This window comes from Vidua macroura, chromosome 19 (assembly GCF_024509145.1).
Source record: "Vidua macroura isolate BioBank_ID:100142 chromosome 19, ASM2450914v1, whole genome shotgun sequence".
NCBI classification, from domain to species: domain Eukaryota; kingdom Metazoa; phylum Chordata; class Aves; order Passeriformes; family Viduidae; genus Vidua; species Vidua macroura.
The window spans coordinates 5,427,315-5,451,984 of NC_071589.1; the positions used below are offsets into that span (position 1 = coordinate 5,427,315).

Sequence of the window (24,670 nt, forward strand, 5' to 3'; positions counted from 1 at the left end):
CCGTGCTGGCCCTTTCTTGTGATGGCTTCTGCAGTGCGGTGCTGCTTCTGGAAAGCCTCAGACTCAAACTATCGACTCAAGAACTTCTAAGCAAAAATAGAGAGGTTGCCATTTCAAAAACCCTGCTGGTTTAAGAGGTGGCCTTCATTTCACTTCTGGGTGTTAAAGGCAAAGAAAACATAAAATCCAAGGAAAAGCTGTAGTGAGGCTCACTTCACCAGGGGAGGGCTGCCAGACCAAGTTGGAACAAGCAGCTGTAACATTTTGATGCAGGTGCTTCATAAAAGGTAAAAAAAAAGCCTATGTAAAGTTGTTTTTGGAAGACAAGAACAAATGACCGAGCAGTCTGCAAAACAAAACATTTATTCTTAGAAAAAGTCAGTTTATGTACAGCCCCAGAGGAAGAGGAACACCCTGCAGTCTTCAAGACCCTTCCACGGTACCTTCTTTGACGATGACTCGTGCGAGGTTCCGTGCGAGGGCAAGTCTCAGCATTTCCACTTTGGTTGTCTCAATGTCATCCTCCTGCAAGGGAGCAGAGCGTGGGTTAGGAGACTGCACACAGCGATGAGCTGGTGCCAGTCTGTCTCAGGGTTGGAAAGTGAAGATGCAGGTCAGTGAGAGGTATTTGCCTGTTACAGGGACCTCCTGAGAAGAGCAAAACCTACATTTCCTACTTAATAGCTCAATCCAAGACAGCATTGCCAAGCCTTTTCATTCCCTGGATGCTACGGGGCTTTGCATGTGCAGCAAATAGTTCCCTGTTCTGTGCCTGGAATGCTCAGAGCCAGAGCTGATGGATCGCACCATCTCAGCTCTTCATTGCCCATGTAATGTGCAATTACTCATCTTGGAAAAGCATCATGGTCCAGTGCAAACCATCAGAATATGAGGAGTAGGAACACTCCTGCACTGGGTTTGTGAATACTTCAGTCTCTGTTGATGCTTCATTTGACTGCTCTGAATCTGCTGTGCCAGTCTCTGGGACTTGGGCTGTCCCTCTCTTATGACCTCACTAGGAATATAAATGTAGAGTTTCCCTCCCTTACCCTTCCCATGGCCCTCCTCAGAACTTATCCCCTTATCCCATTGTCCTCAGAACTGGGACTACCTGGAATTTCTGCTTGTCTGGATTCCCAGCTGTCAGGTCTTCCAGACATCGCATCAACTCGTATGTCTGCTCTGCTGAAAATATGACCTACGGAAATCAAAGTATTTAATGAAAAAGATCAAATTTACAGACATCACACAGGCTGAGAAGATAGTGCAGCTGAAGAGAATGCTTTTACACTCCCACAGATCCATTCTGACCCCTGAAATCACAGGATCCAAGGATAATTCAGGCTGGATGTGACTTTGGGAGGTCTCTAGTGCCACCTCCTGCACCAAGCAGGGTCGGCAATGAAGTCAGAGTGGCTGCTCTGGGTCTGTGATTGCTGAATTGTCCTTTTCTTGATGGATTTTGAAGGAAAAACTCTGCTTAGAAGCACTGGAACAACCTTCAAGCCAAGTACTCAAAGGAGCTGAATGCAGTGTGTGCTAAAATTACCAGAGCAGATGAATTCCACTGCTGTTGTAACAGCAGGGAACCGAACTAAGAGTCAATTTATCCCCTCCTGGGTCCCTGTGTGTTCCCACTGCTGGGACACTTGGAACTGCCAGGGACAGGTCCTGGCAGCAAGAAGAAAGGAGGGTCACCACTCTGAGCTCCCTTGTCAGGAAAAAAGAAGAGGCCCCCTGCGGGGCAGGACCTCACCTCCTTCTGCTCCAGCAGCGGGAGCGCATCCGTGAGCAGCGTCATCCAGAAGGAGCAGGGGGCGATGTGAGCCGTCATCAGTGTCAGCAGCAGCCGCGCTGCCTCCAGGAACCGCTTTTCCCCGTAGAGCCGGTGGAACTCCCGGTACTTCCCTGCCACAGGGTGGCCAAAATGAGGCATCAGGGGCTGCTGGGCCTTGGGAGATCCCTCTGCTCCCACAAAGAACCACCCCAACCAAAATGAGCCCAAAGCAGCCCACTCTGGGGGCTGGGAATCTGGTACATGAAGGAAGATGACAACAGAGCCGTCCTGAAAGGGCAGCCAAACCCTGCTGCTGTTCTGGGTGAGCTTCAGAGTTTGCATCAGACTGGTCAGGGGCTGCTGCTGCCTCAGGCTGAGTGTCTGCAAGGGAGCAATGCCCCAGTGGCTTCGAGAGCAGAGAGAATGTCCTTTTTGAGGTCACAGAGCATCTGTGTAGCATCAGGAAGTCTGAAAGGCTGCACCGTCTTCCTCAGTTGTTTAAATGTAAACTGGAATCTCTGCTAATAGGGAAAGTTCTGCATTTGCTAAGAATTAGTGAAATCAATATCCAGCATGAGAGAAGTGGCTGAGGATGGAAGTGGGGCTCATTCTGTATCCACTAAACTGTCACAATACTGGAAATTAGTGATTCTCATTCAGATTCAGCTTGACTAATGCCTGAGCTCAAGGCAGAGACACGGGGAAGTTGTCCAGCAAAGGTACACCAAAGGCTCTAAAAACCCGAAGGGAAAAACAGGCAGAAATATTTTCAGGCCTTTCAGGATTGTTTAGAAAGAGCAGAAAGGGAAAAGGCTTCTCTGGGGCTGACAGTTACCAGATGATGCTGGGCATGCAGAGCTGAGGGATTACCGATTTGATAAGTTGTGTTTAGCTTCTAGACCTAGCTTAGGATCAGCTTTAATGAAGGAATATCAGTTCCAGTTTTACAAGCTGGACCAAGTGGAAACAGACAAAACTCAAGCTCACCCTCCCCCTAAGGATGGCATCAGGTAGAGTGTTGACAGCTATTCCAAATTCCTATCAGATTCTGGCCCCTGAAATTGAGATTCCTACTCAGAGCATCAGAGAAATAAACTTCCTGTTTTGGTCCATGAATCAAAGGCCACAGAGCAGCTGCAGGCAGAGGGGCAGGTTACCACAGCCTGCCTTGTGCCAGGCAGGAGAAGGAAGCTGTGGTACCTGAAGGAAATGAGCTGGAGGCCCTCACTGTCTCTTGGCACAAGAGCTCAGTGAGAGGGCAGGGAGGGCCCTTGTTCCAGTGAGCTTGACTGGCACGCTGAACCTATACACTGGAGACTCTGGAGAACTTGGTAAAATTGTAACAAGGTCAGCATAACTTAAACCAATGTATTACTCTTCCAATGAACCCCCTAAGGCAGCATTTGTTAGTATTTCAGAGCCTCTCAAGGTAGTGATACAGTCTGGAAAAAGAGGGAAGGAGAAGTTCGGAGTGTCAGGACTTAGGCCTGTCCTGCTCACAGCAGAGCAGGAACCTGGTGTGGTAAAGGCCACCCTGATACAAGCTGCATCCCAAACCACATTCACCATTTGCTTTCCCCTCATCATTAAACCAGGAGGCAGCCAGATGGAAGAAAGCATAAATCCAAGTAATTCCATGGAGTTCTCCATAGCAGACCAGTATGGACACTGTAGGCAGCTCTCACCAAGGAATGTGAGCCGGTCACTGAGCAGCATGGATGGGCCCAAATTGTCAATGAGATCCAGGTCAGAGAAACACCCCCTTTCACAATAGTCCTTAAGGAATCTGGGGAGAAAGTGGAACACAAGGAAAGCTTAGAGGGGAGGACATCATCCACAACCACTCTGTATCTCCTAATCCCTTCCCAGAAAACTTGACTGTACAGCTCAGTTCCATCTTAATCAACCTCCCCAAGGGTCTCAGAAGTTGTCAAACATTCCCTGGAAGTGGCCAAGGAACTGGTGTAATGTACATTTAACAGATACTTCACTGATTCTTCTGCATTCTGTGGTAGTTGAGATCTATTTTTTAAAAGGAGTAAGTAAAGGAAGGCAGGCAGGAAGCTGAGGCTGGTGGATGCATAAGTAACACTCTCAGATCATAACAAAAGCTCTGTTTTTCTGCTGTGTAAAAAAGTTGATAAGCAGCAGGAAAAAAACAATGCTAAAAGCTTTTCATCTGTTTTGTCACAGCCTCCATTATGCTGCTTTCTGCAGAGCTGCATCCTGTGATTTTTTTTTTCATCCTTCTGTTGAAGGAAATTTAATGATTCCCACTCCCTCAAATAACAAACAAAAAACCACCCCAAACCTCAGATTAGCAATCTCTTACCACCTTTTGCCAGTGTTGAAGACAGCGTTGTCTGGCCACCTTCCCAGAGTGTAATTTCAAAATTATACTCTAACTATGCAAGGACTGGTCTCTGCCTATTTCTAATTAGTGAAATCCACACAACATGGATTGTTAGAGATTATAAAGCATAAAGAGTTGCCAGAGCTTTTGCTGAGGCCTGAGCCAAATGTCAGTATTGTCCTCGCTTTGATAACAACCCTCCCACTCCAGGAAAGGTCAGGAATTTTGAGAGGTTCATACAAAGCCACGGATATGATAAAACCACTCACTGATGCAAATTTTTAGTAGAAACAGTGACATTTTTAGTAGAAAATGGTAACTTAAGTGACTCATACTGGCTTTTTTAGAGGTTGTGAGGTGAACTTGATTACAAATAATCTGCTGAATAAAGCACAGGTAGGGACTATCCTCCACCCAAACAGCCCCCTGGGTCACTGTCTGGACCATCAAACAGCTCTGTCACAGCAAGTGAAGGGCAGAGGACAGAAGCTGTTAAAAGAAATGTTTATCCAAGTAAGGTCTAAGGGGTTGGACTCTCAGATAAAGTCAATCTGTTTTGTCTCTAGGTGTCAGGAAGGAAAACAACCTAGGGAAGGCACAGCTGGGGGTATACTGCAGCAGAGAGCACCTGAGGGTGTTGTTTTCTGGTCCAGAAGGTGCCTGGCCCCACCTGCAGCAGTGGGAGCTTTCCTGGCCCTTGACACAGCAGCTACCTTCCCCCTGTCCCCCCCAGCCTGGGAGCTGCTGGCTCAGCCTCACCGGTCCGAGATGAGGGTGGCAAATGCCGCATCCTTGGCTCGGATGCTCCAGGACAGGGCAGAGCCCAGGCGGTTGTTCCGCAGAGCCTTCATGGCCATGATCTTACAGATGCTGCGCACTTGGGGGGAAACACAGCAAAGGAGGGGAAGAATTAGTCTCAGTGGGTTCAGCTGGACCACTGCAAAACAGTGAGACTGAAAATGCACCACCTTGCTCATGCATCTGCCTCTGCTCACAAATCCTCAGCACCTTGAGGGCCTTCTGCTCCGTGCTGAGTGGGATGCGCTCAATGTGCAGCTCCAGGTACACCCGGCCGTACTCCAGGCAGTGGTCGAAGTAATCCACCCCCAGCTGCCACAGGCTGAGAGAGGGGAGAAATCACCACCATTCCAACCCTAGAAATCTTCAATAAGCACAACAGTAAAGCCCCAAGGAGAATCTGAGCCTGCATTAATAACTGTTAGCTCTGATTAACTTTGCATTCAGTCCTGAAACAGCTTTTCCATTCTACCTCATGCCAGTTCCCTGTAACATAACTTTTGAATGCCACAACTTTGGAACATGTGCAGCTCGTAAGACCTTCAGTGCAAGGCACTCTGCACGGTGGCAGGAGTGGCCGTGCCCAGGTCATGAGGTGTGAAGGGTGCTAACAGACAGCTTTTGTCTCCATTCAGGAAGGGAAATGTGCCAATCTTGTACAAACCCTGACACCTCTGCTGAAATTCTAAAAGTGGCTGCTCTAAGTTTTGCCCTTTTATTTCATGAAAATGCAGTTATTTGTTTTGGCTGTCTCAGCTAAGTCTGTCCTATAAGTAATAAAACAAAAGTTGATACCTGTGATGGGAGAAGAGTCCTGAGGCATACTCCAGCAGGAGGAATTCACGCATATTTGAACCAAAACTGGGGTGGGGAGAGAGAGTAAATATCCAGATATTATTATTTGCATCTCACTGGAAAAATCTGATGACTTTATTTCATAAGTACTGTCAATTTCTGCAGCATGTTTTTCTTTTTTCTTTTTCCCCCTCTGGGCTATCTTAATCTTTATTCAAATAATGCAAATAAATACTTACTAGAGATTGTGAGACTGCAGGAGTTTGCAGTGATCCAACAGGTCAGTCAGATGAGCCACAAACCACCAGTTGCTCAGGACAATGCTGTGTTTGAAGCAAAAGAAAAAACTAAGCCTAACACTGCCAGGGACTGTGTCAGGTTTTCCACAAGCATTTCTTACCAAAACACAGCTCTGTTACAGTCCAAGGTCAGGCTGCAATGTCCCAGACCCAGTGAAATACTTTTAATTGCTGCCAGCTTCATGTATTTTTGCTAAATTCTTTGCAAGGATGATCAGGGCTCTGTACCCATACCCCCGCCCCAAATACACAAAAGCAATACTGTAGAACTAGAGAATCAAAAACCTTAAAACTCAACCTGCATTCCTTGATCACTTGATGCATCTCAAATTCAAAGGCTGCCATTAAAATCATGTCTAGAGGCTCAGGGCTGCTCTCTCCACCCAGGAACAGGTCCATACTAGACTGTGGAATGAGATGACAAGACATGATAAATGCAGAAGCAAGACATTTGTTTGGATGTAGCAGTTATTTTATAGGAAATAATAGGTCATAGAGGTTGAACTCATTAACAAAATGGAACTTTCCTCATTTTAGTATAAGGGAACTGGGAAAACAATTTCCAGGAACAAGACTGGAATGTTATGACACTGAAAAGTGACCCACTGAAAAGTGGGCCTTCAACTTTATCACTCTCCCAGTCCTTTTACAAACTCCAGACAACATCTTACAGGCATGTAGTTGCTGTAAGACTTTCCCCTACGTTTTTATTTCAGTGTAGTAACCCTTTTGTACTTGAAACATTGAGAATATTAGAATAATTGTATTTCCTACCTGTGCATAGAAACGCAGCTCCATCGGCCTCACTGTCGGGTGAGAATACAGGAGCCGCGTGACGAGGAAGTGATACCAGGTGGTCATGAGATCCTTCTTCTCCAAAATGGCATCCTCATCTCCCAGCAGTATCTAATGAGAGAAAAACACAGCAGGAATGCTGCACACTCAGTGATGGATACAGCTGCTCTCCAGAGGCATTACTCCTGTTCTGCAAATTTGTGTGAGGATAATCTGCAAAATAAATGTGAGGATTTATTCAAAATTACATAAACAAAGATCTTTCTCACAGCTCAGCTTCCAAATCAGCCTTAGGATCTTGGACAGGGAGAGAAACCCAACTGCCCAGGCTGGCAAACCATCAACAGAGGACAAGAGAGCTATTAAAGTTACTTATGGCTACACTGGGCTCCTGAAATCCACAAGGATAGATTCAATACTTTAGTCCAAAGTTTCCTTTGTTCCCAGCAAGAACACACCTTGCAGATGGACTCCATGTGGGGATTGGAAGCAAAAGTTCCATCCTGTAGATACCGTTGACATTCCTCGTGCCAGTGCTGCCACTTCAGCTCCAGCTCTGTCAGTGTCTGTGTATTGCCAAGCTGAACAGAGGCATAAAGGAATACAAGTAATAAAGGAAACACCAAGTCAAATCACATCAGGCCACAGTTTTTGGGCCAAACTCACAGTCACTCCTGATAAAAAACTAAACATGAGGCTGTCTGTCATCTTTCTGTGTTGATTTGTCACCTAACAAACTTTTATCTGAATTGCTGGGTCTCTGGGCAATTCAAGAACACAGATATTATTGTAAAGGAGTAAGACTGAGATATTCTAAAGGGGAGCAAACTGTTACAGGGGATACAAACAGGAGGCTTTCCCAACAAACTGCATGAAAAAAAACACACTTTGTACATACACTGGGCACAGGCATCTTCTTCATCAAGTCATCCAAGATTTTGTACATGTTCATGGATGTGGGATTGGCACTGGCTTCCTTGGAGAGCAGGTGCCGCGCTTCATCCATCCGGCCTTGGAGCACAAAGACATCCACCTGCAAAAACCCCATCCATGAGCTCCACACTGGGCAAGATTATGGAGCACCCAGGAAAGGGATCAGAGGGGCCTTTTAACCTGTGATTCAGGCAAGGGAAGTGGAGTTAAAATGTTTAAACTGTAGGCACTGGTAATTCAAGTAACAGTGGAAGGCTTGACCTCTATGGGTCAGGAAGGATGACGATGGGAATGAGAATGGCTTCATCCTACACAGGCAGACAGCAATGAGGTGTCACGTCCAGCAGGGAAGAGGAAGGAAAGCACAGACATGAATTCCTGTTGTTTAAGAATCTTCCAGGTGCTGACACTCACCACGTTCCAGAAGAGCTTGTGTTTGGATGGACTCTCACTGCTCAAAACTTCCCGGACCATGCTGTCCACGTCACACACGTGGAGCCGCACCCAGTCCAAGAGGCGCAGCAGGAGGGGCCCAGCTGTGCAGACAGATTTCCCTCTGTTAGTTCCCACCTGTTTGTTCCCAAACTGCTCTCATTTTATAACAGTTTGACATCCCTAGATGAGATTTACTGACTGGATTTCTACCTGCCACCCCCAAATTACAGAATTCCTTAAGCAAAGAGGCTCTGGGAGCACCCAGCCTCTGACAGGTTTTCCTGTGGCAACATGGTCCAGTAGAAAACCCAAACATGAAGAAATAAAAAATGAGTGATCCAGATCATAAATCTTGAAATGCCAAGAGACAAATAGAATATTTCTGTTTATTTTAGCATAATTTCATTATTACTAACTGAATAGGTAGAAGAAATTCGGTACTAGGTGATTAATTTAGATTAAGTAATCTATAATTTGTAAGTCTCTCCTGAATTCTGGGACTGTGTAAGTAGCACATTTGTTTGCATAATACGATTTCCTTCAAAATTATTTCCTACTTTAAAATGCCAATGTAAACAGACTGACTTCAAAAATGGCAACCTAAAGTTAAAGGAGTTGTATCAGAGCTGTGTAAATGTCAACTGGCATTGACACATTTGATGTTTAAAGACATGTTTAAGCTTATAAATAAAATAAGGTTGGCAACAGCTTTTGATATCCCTCCTCTTCATAATCTTTCTGACAAAGAAACAATTTAAATCAGAGTGAGGAAGAAAAGTAGAAGGCAAATTGAATAGCTTGACGTAATTCAGTATAAAGAAGGCAGTTAACTGAGGCAGAAGGGGTATTAAAAGGCTTACTGACACTCTGCATATCTCTAAAACATTAAACTATGACACAGGGAATATAATATACATTTTAAACAAATAAATATGCAAAGAAGAAACCCATCAGTCTTTGCACCAGGATAGTTCACGGCTCACCTGTAGCTGCTTCAACAAACAGAATCTCACAAAGGTTCCATATCAGCTCCATTGCAGAGAGAATGGAAACCTGAAGGAAAGCAGGGCCAAGTTTCAGAGCTAGTCATTATTCCAGTTGGGTTTTTTAACCACACAAAGGCATCTGCTGTCCACAGCAATCAGTTCTTACAGAGAAATATCATACTGACATTTCAGAGATAAAAATAAAAAGACACAGGCCACAGTTTCACACTCTTTTTTGGTCAGAAAACACTGACACTGTGTAATGAAATGCAGCAATAGTCTGTCACCAGTGAGCAACCTAACTGGTCTTATTTTCAGCCTTTCTGCACTTTCAAGATTCAATAAAAACATCAAAGGAAGAAAGAATGGCCAATGAAGCAACATCACTGCAGCTGATAGGATGAAACTGGTGTGAGTACTCTGCTCCTCCCAGAACACTCCCGTGGATCTGACAGCTCACCGTGAACACCCAGAGGTTGCTATGAGGCTCAGACGCAGCTGATTGGAATCTGAGAGGTGAAACACCACACAGCAAGTCTGAAACTTTTCTTGTCAGCTTTGAGATGACAAGAAAACATCACATCTACAACAGCAAATATGTTTACAACATTGCAGTGAATTGAGGTGTTGGGCATCTTTATTGTTTTAGAAGCACAGAAATTAACTATTTATTTCCATTTATTCTTGGTCATGAACAGCACCTCATATACAAGGCAGAGTTAAATCTCAAGTGCCTCATGCCATAGTGGTGGCCAGGTGAATTCACCAGCCAGTAATCCACGTTCAACCTGATAGGACTGCAGATTACCTGAGTGCTGTACTGGCCTTGCAGGGCAGGGTCTCGGGTCGAAACTGAGGGAAAAGCAAATAAAGTCAAAGAGCAACATATTTACATTTAACAGCTGCTTCTGAGCTGTGATAGCTTTCCATATATCTGCCACATGAGATACGAAAAGGCTGCAAATCCCCAGAAAATCAATTACAATACGGTGGGAAAAAAACAGTCCATGACCAGATTTACAAACCAACTTGGAAATCTCCAGCATGGAAACAGAGTCTTGGTAATTGCTGAAACCTACACATGCTATTGTACAGCAGTTACAATAAGTTACCATTACAATCCTAGTTTCATAATTGCAACTGGTGTTTCCTTTTCCTGCAGTAAGAGAACAAACAAATAAACTTACCAGCTGCCTGGTGCATGTCCTCCATGCAGGCTCTTATCACTGACCGGTAGTTTTTACTCACTTGAACCAATCTGCCAAACACAAAGAGACTTTGATTGGAGGGAGCTGTTGGAGTTTTAGTGTTATGCCCCCTATAGCCTTGCAAGTTTCTCTGCAGCAGCAACTCCCATTACCTGGGTGGATCCAGCTGGAATCAATGAGACTGTGCCACATTCTACCAGCGTGGTTATTGGAAGGATCCGAGCCTTGATTTGTAAAATACCCCCAAAATGGTCATTCTATCTAGCCCGCTGCTGATTCCAGAGCTGGTAGAAGCAGCCTGGCCAACAGCACTTGCCTCACCTGAGGCGTTTATCAGGCCTTGGCGCTGGCCCCCGGCTGGTGAAGGGGCAGCGGCTGCCTCCCACTCTCCCCCATCAACTCACTGCGCCTTCCGCGACTTCCCCGCCAGCTCCTCCTCGCTCCGCTGCAGCCCCAAGAAAATCCCGTGCGACTCGTTGAAGAGTTTCCGCAGGGTCTGGATGTAAATATCCTGGTCCCTGCGGACCACGAAGACGCAGGAGGAGCTCGGTGCTCCATCCCCGGTACCTGCAACAGAGCCCGTCAGCGAGCGGGCAGCAGCGCCCGCCCTACCCTCACCCCAGAATCGGGATTGGCACGGGGAGCGGACAGGCATGGGGAGCGGAACCCACCTGCGCGGCCGAAGAGGGTCTCGCACACCAGCACCTCCGCGGGGCCCCAGGCGAAGCAGAGCTGCCGGGCCGACGGGTCCGCGCCCGGCACCACCTGTGGGGGGACGGTGTCCGTCAGCGGCGCCCCGGACCCGCACCGCCCGCAGCCCCGTACCGCCCATGGCCCCGCAGCCCAGGTCCTGGCCTTGCCCTGCCCGCCCATCCCGCACCACGAGCGGCGGCTCCGTGTCCAGCTCGTCCATGGCGGCGACCGCGCTGCTCCCGTTCCCGCCCGCCGGGGCTCTGGAGGCCCCTCCGGGCTGCCCGCGCCGCCGCCTGCGTGCCCCGAGCCCCGCCCGGCCCGGCCGCTGCTGCCCCGGCGGAGCCGCCGCCCGGGGACGGAAAGGGACACGGATAGGACCGCGGGTCTCCGCCGGCTCGGGACAGGCACCACCGCTTGCCCCGGAAGCGCCGCCCGTTCACGAGGCCCCGCCAGGGCGGGACGGACCCCGCTCCGCCCCCGCCCGAGCCGCCGTCCCTGAGGGCCGGGGCGGGCGGGGGCTGCTCCGAGCGGGCTTGGGGGAGGGGATGGGATGGATGCCACCCCATCACAATCTTCCTCATTTTCTTGTCAGGACAGATTCAGTGCTGAGTGGGAGCATTGCTAGCCCCAGGTGTGTAGCGCAGTGATGTCGTTGGTCAGTCAGCGCTCACAGATTCACTGAATAGGTCAAGTTGGAAGGACCACAAACTCAGGTCCAAATTCCCTGCTCCAGCAGGCTCATCTCAGAGTGCATGGCAGTGGGTTATGTCCAGACAGTTCTGGAATATCTCCAGTGAGGGAGACCCCACACCCTGCCTGATCTCTGTCCAAGTGCACAGTCACTAGCACAGTGTTGTTTTCACGCTTACTTAATTGACTGATTGCTGTGTAACAACCCATGTCTCCTATTTCTTTATGCACGTCAAACACGTGCAGGTTGAGAAGCCTCTGGGATGTTGAAGGTGATGCTCTCTGGAGCTCTTGGGCATTGATAAAGCTGACTAATCAAATTATGTGCTTTGATTTCAGTGAGTTGCCTGCAGGTTGGGGAAGGACTTGTAATGAAGCAGGATTGAAGCAGGAAGAACTGCCACTGTGCCTCCCTCCCTCTCTCCCTCAGGGTCCAGGAGGAGGTCGATATCCCCTGGACACTGGGCAGAGGTGCCTTCTGAGGCTGCTGGAGGCTCATCTTTCTGTTAATGCTGGGAGCTCACCTACCATGGCATTCAACTCAATAACCTGGTGTGATAAAACACTAACAGCATCCTGCTGTTCCATTCTGTTCCATTCTCCTTCCATTCTGCTCTCCTCCCTACTTCTGTTACTCCTCACTTTTTGTCTGTGCTAGCCAATAAGCAAGTTCTTCAGCAATATACTTTTTAAGACAAGTATTAGCAGTGCAGCTTTGTTGGTCTTACAGCTGGAACCAGTCCCTCTTAGGGTGGTGCCTTCCCAGCACGCTCACTAAAAATTAACTTTTCAAGATAATGTAAATCATTTGCTGTCCTTGTATGACAAATGCTGCAACACTCCATGGCTAAATTGCCCTTTTTTACTTATCACCTGCTGCATCCATCATTTCCAATAAAAATAAAGCCAGCAATTATCTCTGGGAAAAGCATGTCATGTAACCAGTCATGCTGAGAAAAGGAAGTGGTGTCTGTTCAGGTCAGAAGGAATGAATTTTTGCAGGTAGAACAAATTAAAAATTCCAAAAGCTGCTTGAGAAACTGAAGACTCATCAATTTTAAACCCCTCATTGTTTATCATGGGTAAGGGTCTCTGTTTTGTTATTTGAGGATGTGACTGTATTTGAATCTCTGCTGTACAAAGTCAAATTCACCTTATTGACTTACACAATGGTGCTGCTCTGTGCTGCAGACTTCTGAGGATGTTAGTGGGCATTCCTAGATCCAGAATACCATTCCACACATCACTAAAAGGCTGTAGATGCAAATCAAAACCGGATGTCTAAAAACCCAGGAGTACGAGGCCTCCTGCCACTGTTCCTCAAGGCTAAGGTGCTGCTTTTGTAACTGCAGCAGTTTCTTGTGAGTGGCAGAATATATTTAGAATATCCATGTAATACTGTGTAGAGATCCACCGTGTAGGAGGTCGATCTAGGAGTGGGACAGTGTCCTCTGCTGCTCCCAGGTCCATCTGTGTGAAGAGACACTGAAAGCTGGAACTCTTTGATCTTCTCCTGCTGTCTCTTGGCACACAGCGTCCACTTTGCTCACTCCCTAAAAGTGTCAGTGGCTTTTCATATCCGCAGCATCTGTTGTTCTTAAATAGATGATTCCTGTGGAAATCATCTTGGGAAAGGTGAGTTTTAGTATGAAATCTTGACATTTTTTAGTCCTCTTGAACACTGGCTGGAGCTCCGCACATATCTAGAAGGGAAACCTTCCTGCTCACCTCTCAAGGAGGCTTCTGTGCCTCTCAGTCTATATAATTGAGCAGAGTGGGGAATTTCCATGTCAGCGTGGAATTTCACATTGCTCAGAAAGGCTTTGGAGTATGGGCTGTGGGTCCAGCAAGGAAAGCAAAGAGAAATTGTGGTTTACAGTCAGGAGAAAAAGAAAAAAAAAAAAAAAGATCTGATGAGGATAGGAGTTACTACCTTGTGAAACAGGAGGTTTGGAAGCTATTTGGGGAACAGAGGGAATGATCAGCATCAGGAACAGGGAAGGCACAGCACAGTGAAGGCACACCTTTTGCTGTAGGCAAAAGGTATTTTCTATTCCCAGGGCTAAGCCAGAATTAATGAAGAGCAAAGCCTGAGCAAAGCACTCAGACCCGCAGGGTCTGAGCCAGTAACACAACGCACTCGTTCACACCAAATTAATGTGTGCTTTTGGTTATTGCATTGGACTCAGTGCAAAATAACTCTCAGTTTTAAAGGGGCTGGAGTTGGTTTTGTAGGCTAATGCTTGCTGATGTGCAGGAGTACGCACCTTCTGCCTGTAGCTGCTTTGGTGTCAAAAAACTTAATGTTTTAAAATCCCAGCATGAAGAGCATATATATGGAATGCCTGTGTTCCCTGCCCTCTTCATCAGAGGGTGGAGAATTAAGCCAAAGAGCTCTGCAAAATCTAGATTTCATCCTTATAAAACTGCAGTACAAGAATGAAACAAAGTATGGAAATATTTTAAGAAACAACACATGGAATTTTTTTCTCCCAGAGATGGAATTTCTCAGGAATTTTCACTATGATGCTTCCCCATTCACTTCCCTTCAGCTTGGTGCATTGAAGAGGAGGAGCTCAGAGGGACAAAAAGCTTTGCTTTGCTCCCCTCTGCTGCAGCCCGGACCCTGCAGGAGTGGAGCCTTTGTAGTTCCCAGTGTGGCTTCTCCGCCCGCTGCTTGCTCCCAGTGCTGCTGTCTGGCCAGTTCCTTCGCAGGTTTTAGCACTGATCATTGTCAGCTCCAGTTTCTCAGAGTTTTCTCTGTTGCTATGTAAAAAGAAAAGCCATACAGAGATGAGGTTTGTATAAACCTGCTCTGTGATTTGGGATCTGTTTGATTGGTGGTGAGACCACTGCTGGTGCAGCTGAAGCTGTTTTCAGCCTTTCTGAGCACATCTAACTCCCATATGTTCTCATAAATTCTAGAGTATTTTCCTGTCTTTTTTAGCACATTTGTTCTATTTGTGATGCTGCCTTAACGTGTGTCTCACTTGGTGCCATTCCTGCCTTCAGTTCTTTCATGCTATGCTCAGGCCTTGGCCAACTTCATCCCACCTCCCCCAAAAATCCTCCTCCTGGGCCTGCAGGATTTTCAAGGAGGGAGGGGGAAGAAGTGACAAGAACAAAATACAACAGGACTATCAATCCCCATGATGCCCTTCCTCCTATGTCTCTGTGATGTTGCATCATCTCTAAAAATAAAACTTAAGGTCCATTGGGAATCACAACTCATCTTTTGTTCTGTGAAGTACCCGTTGGGTTTGGAGTTTTGCTTTAAAAAGCCAGGGATGAGATAGAAGGGTGGGGATTAAGGTGCTTTGTTTCCTTGTTCTCACTAGTAGTTCTACTTCTTGGTGGTGATGATTTGACTTGAGAAGGTCCAAACCAAGTTGCCCATTGCTTTTCAGAACTCGAATTAAAGGAGAAGGGAGATCATCGGAGCCTGAGGCATCACACATGAAGGGGGATTTGGGTAGAAGTACATGGTCTTCCCCAGCCAGGGTGCTTCTCACCTCCCAGTACCTTAAACAAATAGAAAAATAATAGCATGAGTAATTAAACAGAGAAAACAGGCAGGATCAACTAATTGATCTTTTGACGATAAATCAAGTAAATTGACACAGGTAGGAGTGGAAAGCAGAGCTCAAAGGATGATCTGTTTGAATTGCAGTCACAATTTGAAACAGCATCTGTTGCCTTCTTGGGTCGAACAGAACACTTCAGTGCCTGGGATTTTTTCAGAATTGACTCACTAAGACTCTTCAGGGGGAGTAAAATACTAAAACTAAAAGGTTCTATGAAATTCCAGGCTAAATTTTGGACTACAAGGGATTGTAAAAGACCACTGCTCACATTTTGTGGAAGCTCAGGTAGAAGCCTGGGACATCCTCCTGCCTCATGGCTGTGCCATTTTCTCAACTGGGAACTCGGATAAAGGTTTGGCTTCAGCTTCCTCTACCCAGTGGGTATTACTCTTCTGCAATTTCCAGAAAATGGCAGGAAAAATCCAATCTGTGCTCAGAAGGGGAGAGCTGGAATGTGAAGTAACATGACAAAGGCAGAACAGAGGGACCAGAACTGACAGTGAAAAACAAGTGTGCAGCTCTGCCTCTAAGTGAAGTTTCTCTTCAGTCAATATTTCACTGTGTGAGCAGTTTATTCTGGACAAGGAACATCTCTGAAATGGTGCAGAAAGCTTTGTCCTGCCAGGAGCAGGGGGTGTGTGACCACATGGCCACCTTGGTGTCATGACTCAGAGTGTTCCCACACGGAGCAGCACCAGTGTGGAGTGATGCCCACCTGGAAAATCCATCCTTGGGGAATTGACAGGGATCATTTTTCTGAAGTTTCTTTTCCATCTACGTGATGTAGAGAAGCATTTGACAAATGATGGTGGCAAGTGTAATGCTGATGATCAAAGGCACAGGAACCGTTTTGTGTGAATCTGTGAAATCTCTGGAGTTATTGAGAATTTCCTCCTCCCTCCCATTGGAACGAACTTTAAGAAATCACATCATTGGTGGGTCTGATTTATGCAGTGTAATTGGTGTAGTGTAATTGTTGGGGTTCTGCAGGTGATCACTTCCTTCACAGACATGGCATCTCTCCTGTGGAGGATAACCCCTCCTCACAGGGACAGCCCAGGATTCTGGGGGTCTGCCATGCCATCAGTGTCCTCCATAACACAGTGAGGGGCACAAACAGGAGGGAGAGATTTGATGAGGTAGAGATGAGGAGATCACAGAACCACAGCATCAACGAGGTCGAAAAAGGCCTCTGAGATCAGCGAGTTCAACCTGTGCCCCACCACCATCTCGTCAACCAGACCATGGCACTGCAAGTGCCACGTCCACTCTCCCCCTAAACACCTCCAGGGACAGGGACTCACCACTTCCCTGGGCTGCCCGTTCGATTGGGAAAGCGTGCGTGCAAAGAACGCCGTGTGAGGCACTGAAGGGGCACTGAGGGGGCTGTGGCAGGCGGCCCAGCAGCTTCGAGGAGATTTGAGGAGATTTAAGATTTGAGGGGGCCAAGGATGCTGGGGATGGCTAGGCGAAGTTCTGTTCGGGGAGGGCGCGGCGCGGGGCGCTGAGGGCGGCCCGGCGGCCATTTTGCGAAGGACAATGCCCGCCGCGCGGGGCGGGGCGGGGCAGGGGCGCGCGCACGCAGCGCGCGGGCTGCGCGGCCGCGGGCGCGCGCGCGCCCCTCCCGTCCCGCCGCCGCGTTATGTAACGGCCGCGGGACGCGCGCGCGCTCCCTCCGCCGCCCCTTCCCCCTCCCTCCCGCCTCGCCCCCCCCCGCCCGGGCCTAGCTCCGCCCCCTCCCCGCGCGCCGGGACCCAATGGGCGGCGGGAACGCGCCCGAGGGGGAGGGGAGAGCGCGGCGGGTGCGCGCACGCACGGGGCAAGGCGCGGCCCCGCGACTGTGCGTGCGCGCTCCCGGGCCCCCCCCGCCTTCCCCTCTCTCTGTGTCCCTCTCTCTCCCTCTCTCTGCCGCGCTCGGCCGGCTCTGCCCCCCCTTTGTGCGCGCTCCGAGCCGCCCCCGCATCGCCGACTCGCCATGGCCGACGAGAAGCCCAAGGTGAGGTCGGCGCGCTCCGCAGCTCCCGCCGCCGCGCTCGGCCCCTCAGGCGGCGGCCCCGGCCCGCAGCCCCCGCGCCGCCTTTGCGCGCCATTTTCCTGCGCGGGTGGGGGGGGCCGAGGCCGCGGCTCCCGGGGCGGGCGGGGGATCCCCGGGGAGAGGGGGAGCGAGCCCGGGCCGCCTTCCCGCCCTCCGCGGGGAGAGAGGCAGGTCTGGAGGCGGTTGCTGCTGCCTTCCTCCTCCTCCTCCTCCGCGGCCGCAGCATCCCCGCCGTCTGCCTCGGCAGCCGCTGCCCTCACGGTCTTCGCACGGCTCCGGCCCCTTTGTGCCGCCCCTGGCCCCGCTCGGGGTCGGGGGGGCCGCGGGGGCTCCTCTCCGCACGGCAGGAATTAACAGAGGCCGCCGCCGGGGGGTTGACTATTTTTTTTTTTCTTTTTCTTTTCTTTTTTTTTTTTTTTCCTCTCCTCACCCTTCCTTCCTTTTTTTTTTTTTTTTTTCCTCCCCCACACTATTTTCAAAACGAGTTCGAAGTGGCGGAGGGCGCGGGGCCGCGCGCGGGCTGACACATGGCGGGATCCAGCTCCCAGAAAAGAGGGAAAACAAAGCTGGAACTGGGGGTGCCGGACAGCCCCGATCCCCGTCCCTCTGCCCTGAGGCCCGGCCAGAACACGAGGGACCGAGCTGGAAGTTGATCCTCCGCAGTTTTCCGCTCCGAGAGGGTCGGGCTGCTTGATGTGGAGTTTTTTTAAACATTTTCTGAAGGAGAAGACCTGGGCTGTTTCAGGTTTTATCACCGTTTGAAACATAGCCCTTTAAAGTATCTGCAAAGTTTTTTTTAATAAGGACATCAAACGGTAGGAAAAAGTTTGACGTGCAGTGATAAAGAGCCTTACTGCTGGTTGGGACCACAGTTATAACACAAATCAGCCACAACAGATTATAGTTACAACATAGGTAACTTAATTCCATTCAGTGAGAACGCTGGTGTTGCATATTGTTGTGCTTTTGATAGAAATAACTTTTTTTTTTTTTTTCAATCTGTTTTGAATGCCTGGCCTGGTAATTCTTCATTACTAAATTTCCAGTCTGCAGAATGACAGCTAATATCAGATTTTTTTTTCTTTTTGTATGTGGCTTTTTGTCTTTAAATTTTCAACTGAAAAGTGCTGACCTTTATTCCCTAATTCAAGGTTTCAAGTCAGTAAACAGCTTTAATATCTTTATTTCCTCCTTTTCAATAACCTGTTGCTCTTCGGTAAAATGTTAACTTCTAGTTTCATACCTTTTTTAAAAAGTGTTGGTTATTTTTTTTTCTTTTATTTCCTCCACAGGAAGGAGTGAAGACTGAAAACAATGACCACATTAATCTGAAGGTGGCAGGGCAAGATGGGTCTGTGGTGCAGTTTAAGATTAAGAGGCACACACCACTTAGTAAACTAATGAAAGCCTATTGTGAACGACAGGTATGATCTCAGGAGAATGGTGTCTGGGGGAGAGCTGCTCTCCAAAGGGATAGAGGAAGATAGTTAAAGTCTTAAAACTTCAGTAAATACACAAAATGATAGATAGAACAGAAACTAATTGTGCTGTGGGAAGTGTATCGTCCTTGGGGTCTGTTATAGGGTGGACTGAGAGGGTTGTGGCAGGAAATGGGTGAAATAAAGATCTGTTGTCATCTATGAAATCTGCATTTATAGGTGGAGACTTCTGGGAGGTAACTGCTGCTCTAATGCTCAGAAATATTTGTATGGAAAGGGTGGGTTTGGGATGAACTTAGGAGAGAGAGCTAAGTGATAATTGGAGATTTTTATAGCTCAGAGTGACTTCTTGGACTGGTCATTGGCTTCTGATTTATTAGCTTAATTGTACTGAGATAAGAAGATACCTTGAGATGGAGCTTGTACATTTAGTGATGAGCTTTGTCTTTTCTCTTGTGTCCTGGTTGACAAATGAATCTTCTGAGAGACACACACACACCCCATGTATTTGCTGATGTGGTGGCAGCTGTAGCCAGTCTGTGAGACTGCAGGCAGCTATTGCAAGTTTTAAAAACGCCTGTTTGAGTAGAGCTATGGAACTCTTCCTTCTGAAGCTCTTGAATAGGGAAATTTTGTCTCTGTTATCCAAGATATATTTTAGTGACTGTCTGCCTTGAAAAAGTTCTAGCTCTACAAAAGTGTTCAGAATTTGTGAAATTTAAATTTTTTTAAACATAAATATTCAAGGATGCTATTGCATACAATAAAGTCAGTGTAAGAGACTGGTGCAGCTATTTGATCACCAGGAAAAAGACCCTGTTTCACATAGAGAGTGGTAAAACCTCTTCAGTTTGCCCTGTGCCACAACAGAATAAGAGTAGAGACAGGAAAAATTAGATCTTGCTGAACATGTAAATGTGTTCTTGTATGAGTGTTCTGTGGAGAAATTAGTGAATGTTGGAAGCTGTGAGTTTGTTTTTCCTACCTCAGTCATACAAACTCTTGTTATATTTTGCAAATCACTGTGTTGCTTTTTCCAGTCATAGAGTGCAGTTATATTTGTGTTCCAGGGAATTTGAGGATTGGTTATTTGTCTATAAAGTCCTGGCATATAAAATTTTTAAAGTGTCATTCATTCTTAGTTACTTTGAAGTAAGCAAAAGTAATATTCCAAATTGTCTTAGATTGCCAAAATGTTTACTCTGCTTAAAGAAAAACAAAGCCAAAGCCAGCAAAACAACAAACAAACAAAAAACAAACAAAACAAAAAAAAAAACAAAAACAAAACAAAAAAAAAACCCCAGGTATCAACTGGAGGAAAAAAATCAGTAAATCCTGAGAATGGGAGACTTTTTTTCTGATCTTAGTTTTAAGCTAGTAAGTATCCAAAGAATATTTTTGTGGATGTGCATTTCTCTCTAGGTGCTTACTTCTGAAATTTTGCTGAATGTTTTTGAACAAAAAACATTTGTTCTACATGCCTCTAAAAGTTAAATTTTATTAATGTATTTATTTACCTACCTAGGTACACCCCAACTTAAATCCTTAAATTTGGAGAGGTGAAAGGCAACTTAGCAGCTATAAAGGGTGATAATAATTTATTGTGTGTAGTAGATTTAAAATGGAAGTAACTAAATTTGAGTGACCTGTTGAGAAGATCAAGACCATTTGTAATTAAGTGGTGAAAGAATCATCCATAGACCATACTTCATGTTTTGTGAACACTAAGCTCACCAAAGGACAGTTTTTCAGTATGTTTTCAGCTAACATTTATTTAGCTCATAAAGTTGTCATGAACCTGGACAAAAGCAACGCTCTGGGAATAGGAAATACATGTTTTAAGAAACACAGTATCAGAGAAAAGGGCTCAAACCAAATGTTGCTGCGCAGAAATGTGTCACTGCCATGAGACTGAGCCACACACTTCCTTAGACCAGATGATGTTGTGAGTGAATACTGCAGTGTCGTGATCATGCTGGAGGTGGGAACCATAAAGTTAATAAAAAAACTTTACTCACATTTATTAAAATATTTTTCCTGACAAATCTACTCCTCAGAAATAATTACTACAGTGTTTTCTCTTGTGTGTGACATCCGCTCTTGCCAGGCTGAATGAAGGCTTCTCTTCTAACTCAGAGATGCCAAAGCATGACCCTGCAATCCATTGGATTGGCTTCAAAAACAGACTGGGCTCTTGGATGAGTAGATACCCTGGAGAGAATGGATAGAACTGGAAAGGAAGTTTGTATCCCCAGATGTCACTGACCTGCCTTTGCAGGATGTGTGGTGTTGTAAAATACCTTGGAAAACTCACTGGTGACTTTGGAGCTGATGTTATGAGTAGGGAGGAGTTGGTTGGTATGCCCAAGTTACATTTTTCAGTCTGTTGACTCGGGTGAGGGTGAGAGATATTCTTGTAGGGATGGAAGAGGTCAGTAAAATGAGTGTTGTGTGGTAGAAATGCTTATCCAAAATACTGGCTAATTTTTGGAAATAGAAAATTCCTTTATTTTTTCCATCTGTGCATGGGAAAACTTGATACATTGTTTTCTTTATAATAGGAATTGGAGGTCATAAAGTTCCCATTTTTTACTCTTTGCTGCTGCAGACTAATTTTGTTGTTGCATTTGTGAAAGAAATATTTTAGAATACCTTTGTTTTTGGACAAGATCAAAAAGCAGTGTTGAGTGTCATTGTTGGACATTTATTACCTAGAGTGTTGCACCTATTTTTTAAGTGAATTACTCAAAAGCACAATAAACCTGCTGGCCTTTGGGGTGTAGCAGAAATGGCTTTATTTTAACTTAGTCAGTGGGGGCACTGTTGCTTCTCATGAGTTGTTGGATACAATGCAGTGCTTAATACAAAACAGATTGCAGGGATTTGGAGTGAAATGCCTAAAAGTCAGGGCATGAGGGAAGGATGGAATCTCTGGTGGCTTTTAATGATGGTGCTGCAATTCAGTGACAAATTCAAGAGTAAACTATTGAGTACTTTTACACCAGGTTTATTTCCCTTTGTGTTATTTCTCTTTGTCCAGGGGTTGTCAATGAGGCAAATCAGATTCCGGTTCGATGGGCAGCCAATTAATGAAACAGACACACCTGCACAGGTAAACAGCACAAGCAAGGCTAAAGAACTATTTGAAATTTGCCGCAGGAGTTGATGCTTCTGTTTCCTATCAAATACTTTTGTAAATGTGTGTATTACTGATAGAACTGGATCTTTTTTTACCATTATTTTGGCGTAACTACTTTAGGATAATTGGAAATGGAATCCAGGACTTTTGCTGTTTTGAATAATAAATCTGTATCACTGCAATAATAAAGCAGAGAAATTAAGTACAGTGTACAGATGGTGAGTCCTGTAAAACTTTTGCTTTATTGATTCATGGCTCTGAAATAAGGATGGTAAGTTAAGAATTGAGTTTTGTAGTAGAAATAATGGACTTCAGTTTTCAGTTCTGAATTTTCAAAGGTGTTGCTTCAAAGATTGTGCCTCTTGTGACACCAATCTATGCAACTTCTTAATTTGCATTACTGATAATTGAGGCAACAGGATGATTTTTTCTTTTCCATCCATGTTTTGCTGAAGCTCAGACCAGTCTCCTTATAGCTTTGGTAAATGGCATAGACCAGTTTGATTTCCTGAGCAGCAATTGAGTCTGTTTAGAAGTATAACTTAAATTAGTTACAGCAGCTCCTTCAGTTTTGGTACAGATTTTGTCAGTAGGTGCCATTTACATCCCAGGAATATCAACTGTAAAACTTAGGGTGAAAAAGAATTATCTTAATGAAGTATTGCTGTTCTTCACTGGCAATTCTTATGTGGTTACATGCCAAGTGTTTTTATTTTTTTTGTGCTTGCTGATCTTTGCTTTTACTGCCTGGTTGGGTAGAGGCTTTAATTCCAGTCTGCTTACCCAGTGCTGTAGCCATTTGAGAAGCAGCAGCCAACTGGAATTGTGGCAATGTTTTAAGATAAACTGAGGGAGTAAATAGGAGAACAAAGGTGCAATGGCAAAGCAGGCAACAGAAATCAAATCTTATAAATCTGTTTCTTAGGAGTCACACAGTGTACCCTGAAGTTAGTACTATAATTCATTCTAGGTCAACAGTTATCAGTTGGCTTTTTTTTTTTTTCTGTGCAGTTTCTTTGCTTTTGTGTTAGTGAGTTTTGTTAAATGTACAAAAGGGTGGTGGTAGAGGGGAGTGGGGCTTTTCTGGTTAAGTTCCATAAAAAGTAAACATAAAGTCAGGAACTGTAAGAAAAACCCAGACTGCTATAGAGATGTGAGAAGAGTTGAAAGCCCTTTTTTCTTTTTTTTCTGCTGTAGTTGGAAATGGAGGATGAAGATACAATTGATGTGTTCCAGCAGCAAACAGGAGGAGTTTACTAAAACAAACACACAAAAAAGAACCTGCTACTTTCCTCTCCAGAACTGTGCTCCCACAGGCAACACTTCACAATTAGAAAAATGAGACTTGGTTCAGCCACATCCTGACTACTGCAGTATAGTTTTCTCTCTTCTCTCTGATTTTTTTTCTTATTCCTTTTATTGTACATAAAGTAACTGGTGATGTGCACAGACATAATGCATATTTTTTTTTAACTAAATGGCCAATGGTATGTTTTGATCAACATTTAATGGAGATGGGGTGGGAAAACAAACTGGTTCTGTGAAAATGCCCCTCTCTCCGTTAGTGGCATGCTCCTTCTACTTTTACAGAATCACAGAATAAGCCGAGTTATCTTTATATTCCAGTAAGTTATTTTGCTCTCACTGTTCAAAAACAAAAACCTTGCATAACTTGTTTGATTGGATAATTTCAATGTTTTTCTTTTATCATTGTAAAACCAAGGGCAATTTTATAACTTTTTTGTACGTAGCTGTTACATGTAGAGCAATCTCTGTCTAAGTAGGGGTAAATTACTCTTTAAAAAAAAAAAGGAAAAAAAAAGTCCTAGATAGTTTTCCCTTCAAGTAAAACGTCTTGTTGTTTAAATAAACTTCTTGTTTAAAATAACCAGTTTTCTTTCTTTTTCTGTGGAGTAATAGTACTCAGCACCTGTATTTCTTTCTCTGCAGCACTTTATGCTTCTCAAATCTCAGCTTTCTCTGTGGTAAGTAAGCATAATCCCCCCCTATCTAGGCAGAAGACTGTCAAAAAAGGAAAGGCTTCCTTGAGGTCTGTCAGTCAGCAGTTGAACTGGAAAGAGAAGTCTGTTTTCTCTTATTTTGATTTTTTTTCATTTTGTTGTGAATGTTCTGCTAAGCCAAAACTGTTTGATTAGGCAAACTGCAAAATACTGAACTACTTAGTAATGCCTTTGGGTTGAGCTCTTCTTGTCAGACTTTAATGGAAGCATCAATATTGTTGTTGCAGTAGTTTATTTAAAACTCTGTATTTGAATGCTTATTGATGTAAACATCAAGTTAAAGAGAGCAAATAATTTCATTAACCTTCAGTTTACCGTGGTATCAAATGGGAGCTGCTTGGAAATGTAAAGCAAAAATAAAAAATTGAGTTCTGTTTTTGGGTGTATTTAGCTATGGTGGTGGAGATTCCAAGCTCTGCTTTACCCCACTGCTGTTCTGCTTGGAAGAGGGAAAGAGGCTGGAAGTACTGAAGGGAGATACAGTGATGGTGGTGTTTTTCACAAGTCTTTTCCACAGCACTTGAGTTCTTGGGGAACTTTCTGGGGGAAGTTTAGAGGTTGGAGTGAAATCCATGGACGTTCATGGAAGATTATATACCTGTCAAACCCACAGCCCCACAGCATTCTCTGATGTCCTAGGAATGTTCCAATATTTTATAGTGTTTGCAGTAAGTTAATGCTTTTTAAAGT

The 24,670-nt window shown here is 45.6% G+C and overlaps 2 protein-coding genes and 1 long non-coding RNA gene across 6 annotated transcripts; 1 reads left to right on the forward strand and 2 right to left on the reverse strand.

Annotated features, from left to right (window-relative positions):
* Positions 1-347: 347 nt before the first annotated feature.
* NUP85 (nucleoporin 85) lies at positions 348-16,900 on the reverse strand. 3 transcript variants are annotated; one of them, XM_053994796.1, is made up of 19 exons: positions 16,651-16,900; positions 11,051-11,144; positions 10,784-10,946; positions 10,359-10,429; positions 9,980-10,023; positions 9,169-9,238; positions 8,165-8,286; positions 7,716-7,850; positions 7,276-7,398; positions 6,797-6,928; positions 6,321-6,427; positions 5,963-6,046; positions 5,724-5,789; positions 5,099-5,250; positions 4,890-5,007; positions 3,463-3,563; positions 1,757-1,908; positions 1,112-1,198; positions 348-525 (listed from the first exon to the last, which is right to left on the reverse strand). In XM_053994796.1, the coding sequence occupies exons 1-19, from the start codon at positions 16,870-16,872 to the stop codon at positions 424-426; spliced, it is 2,145 nt and encodes a 714-aa protein (XP_053850771.1). In that variant the 5' UTR covers positions 16,873-16,900; the 3' UTR covers positions 348-423. The 3 variants fall into 3 exon arrangements, with proteins under 3 accessions (XP_053850771.1, XP_053850772.1, XP_053850773.1); XM_053994797.1 differs by lacking the exon at positions 16,651-16,900 and adding an exon at positions 12,291-12,368; XM_053994798.1 differs by lacking the exon at positions 16,651-16,900 and adding an exon at positions 11,260-11,396.
* On the reverse strand, positions 12,611-16,640 carry LOC128816852 (uncharacterized). 2 transcript variants are annotated; one of them, XR_008440030.1, is made up of 2 exons: positions 16,062-16,640; positions 12,611-15,284 (listed from the first exon to the last, which is right to left on the reverse strand). It is a non-coding gene; the product is annotated as an uncharacterized LOC128816852 (long non-coding RNA). The 2 variants fall into 2 exon arrangements; XR_008440031.1 differs by lacking the exon at positions 16,062-16,640 and adding an exon at positions 15,615-16,050.
* A 176-nt stretch (positions 16,901-17,076) lies between the features above and the next one.
* Positions 17,077-24,356, forward strand: SUMO2 (small ubiquitin like modifier 2). Its single transcript, XM_053994843.1, has 4 exons — positions 17,077-17,342; positions 18,674-18,805; positions 21,861-21,932; positions 23,157-24,356. The coding sequence occupies exons 1-4, from the start codon at positions 17,322-17,324 to the stop codon at positions 23,217-23,219; spliced, it is 288 nt and encodes a 95-aa protein (XP_053850818.1). The 5' UTR covers positions 17,077-17,321; the 3' UTR covers positions 23,220-24,356.
* The last annotated feature ends 314 nt before the right edge of the window (positions 24,357-24,670 follow it).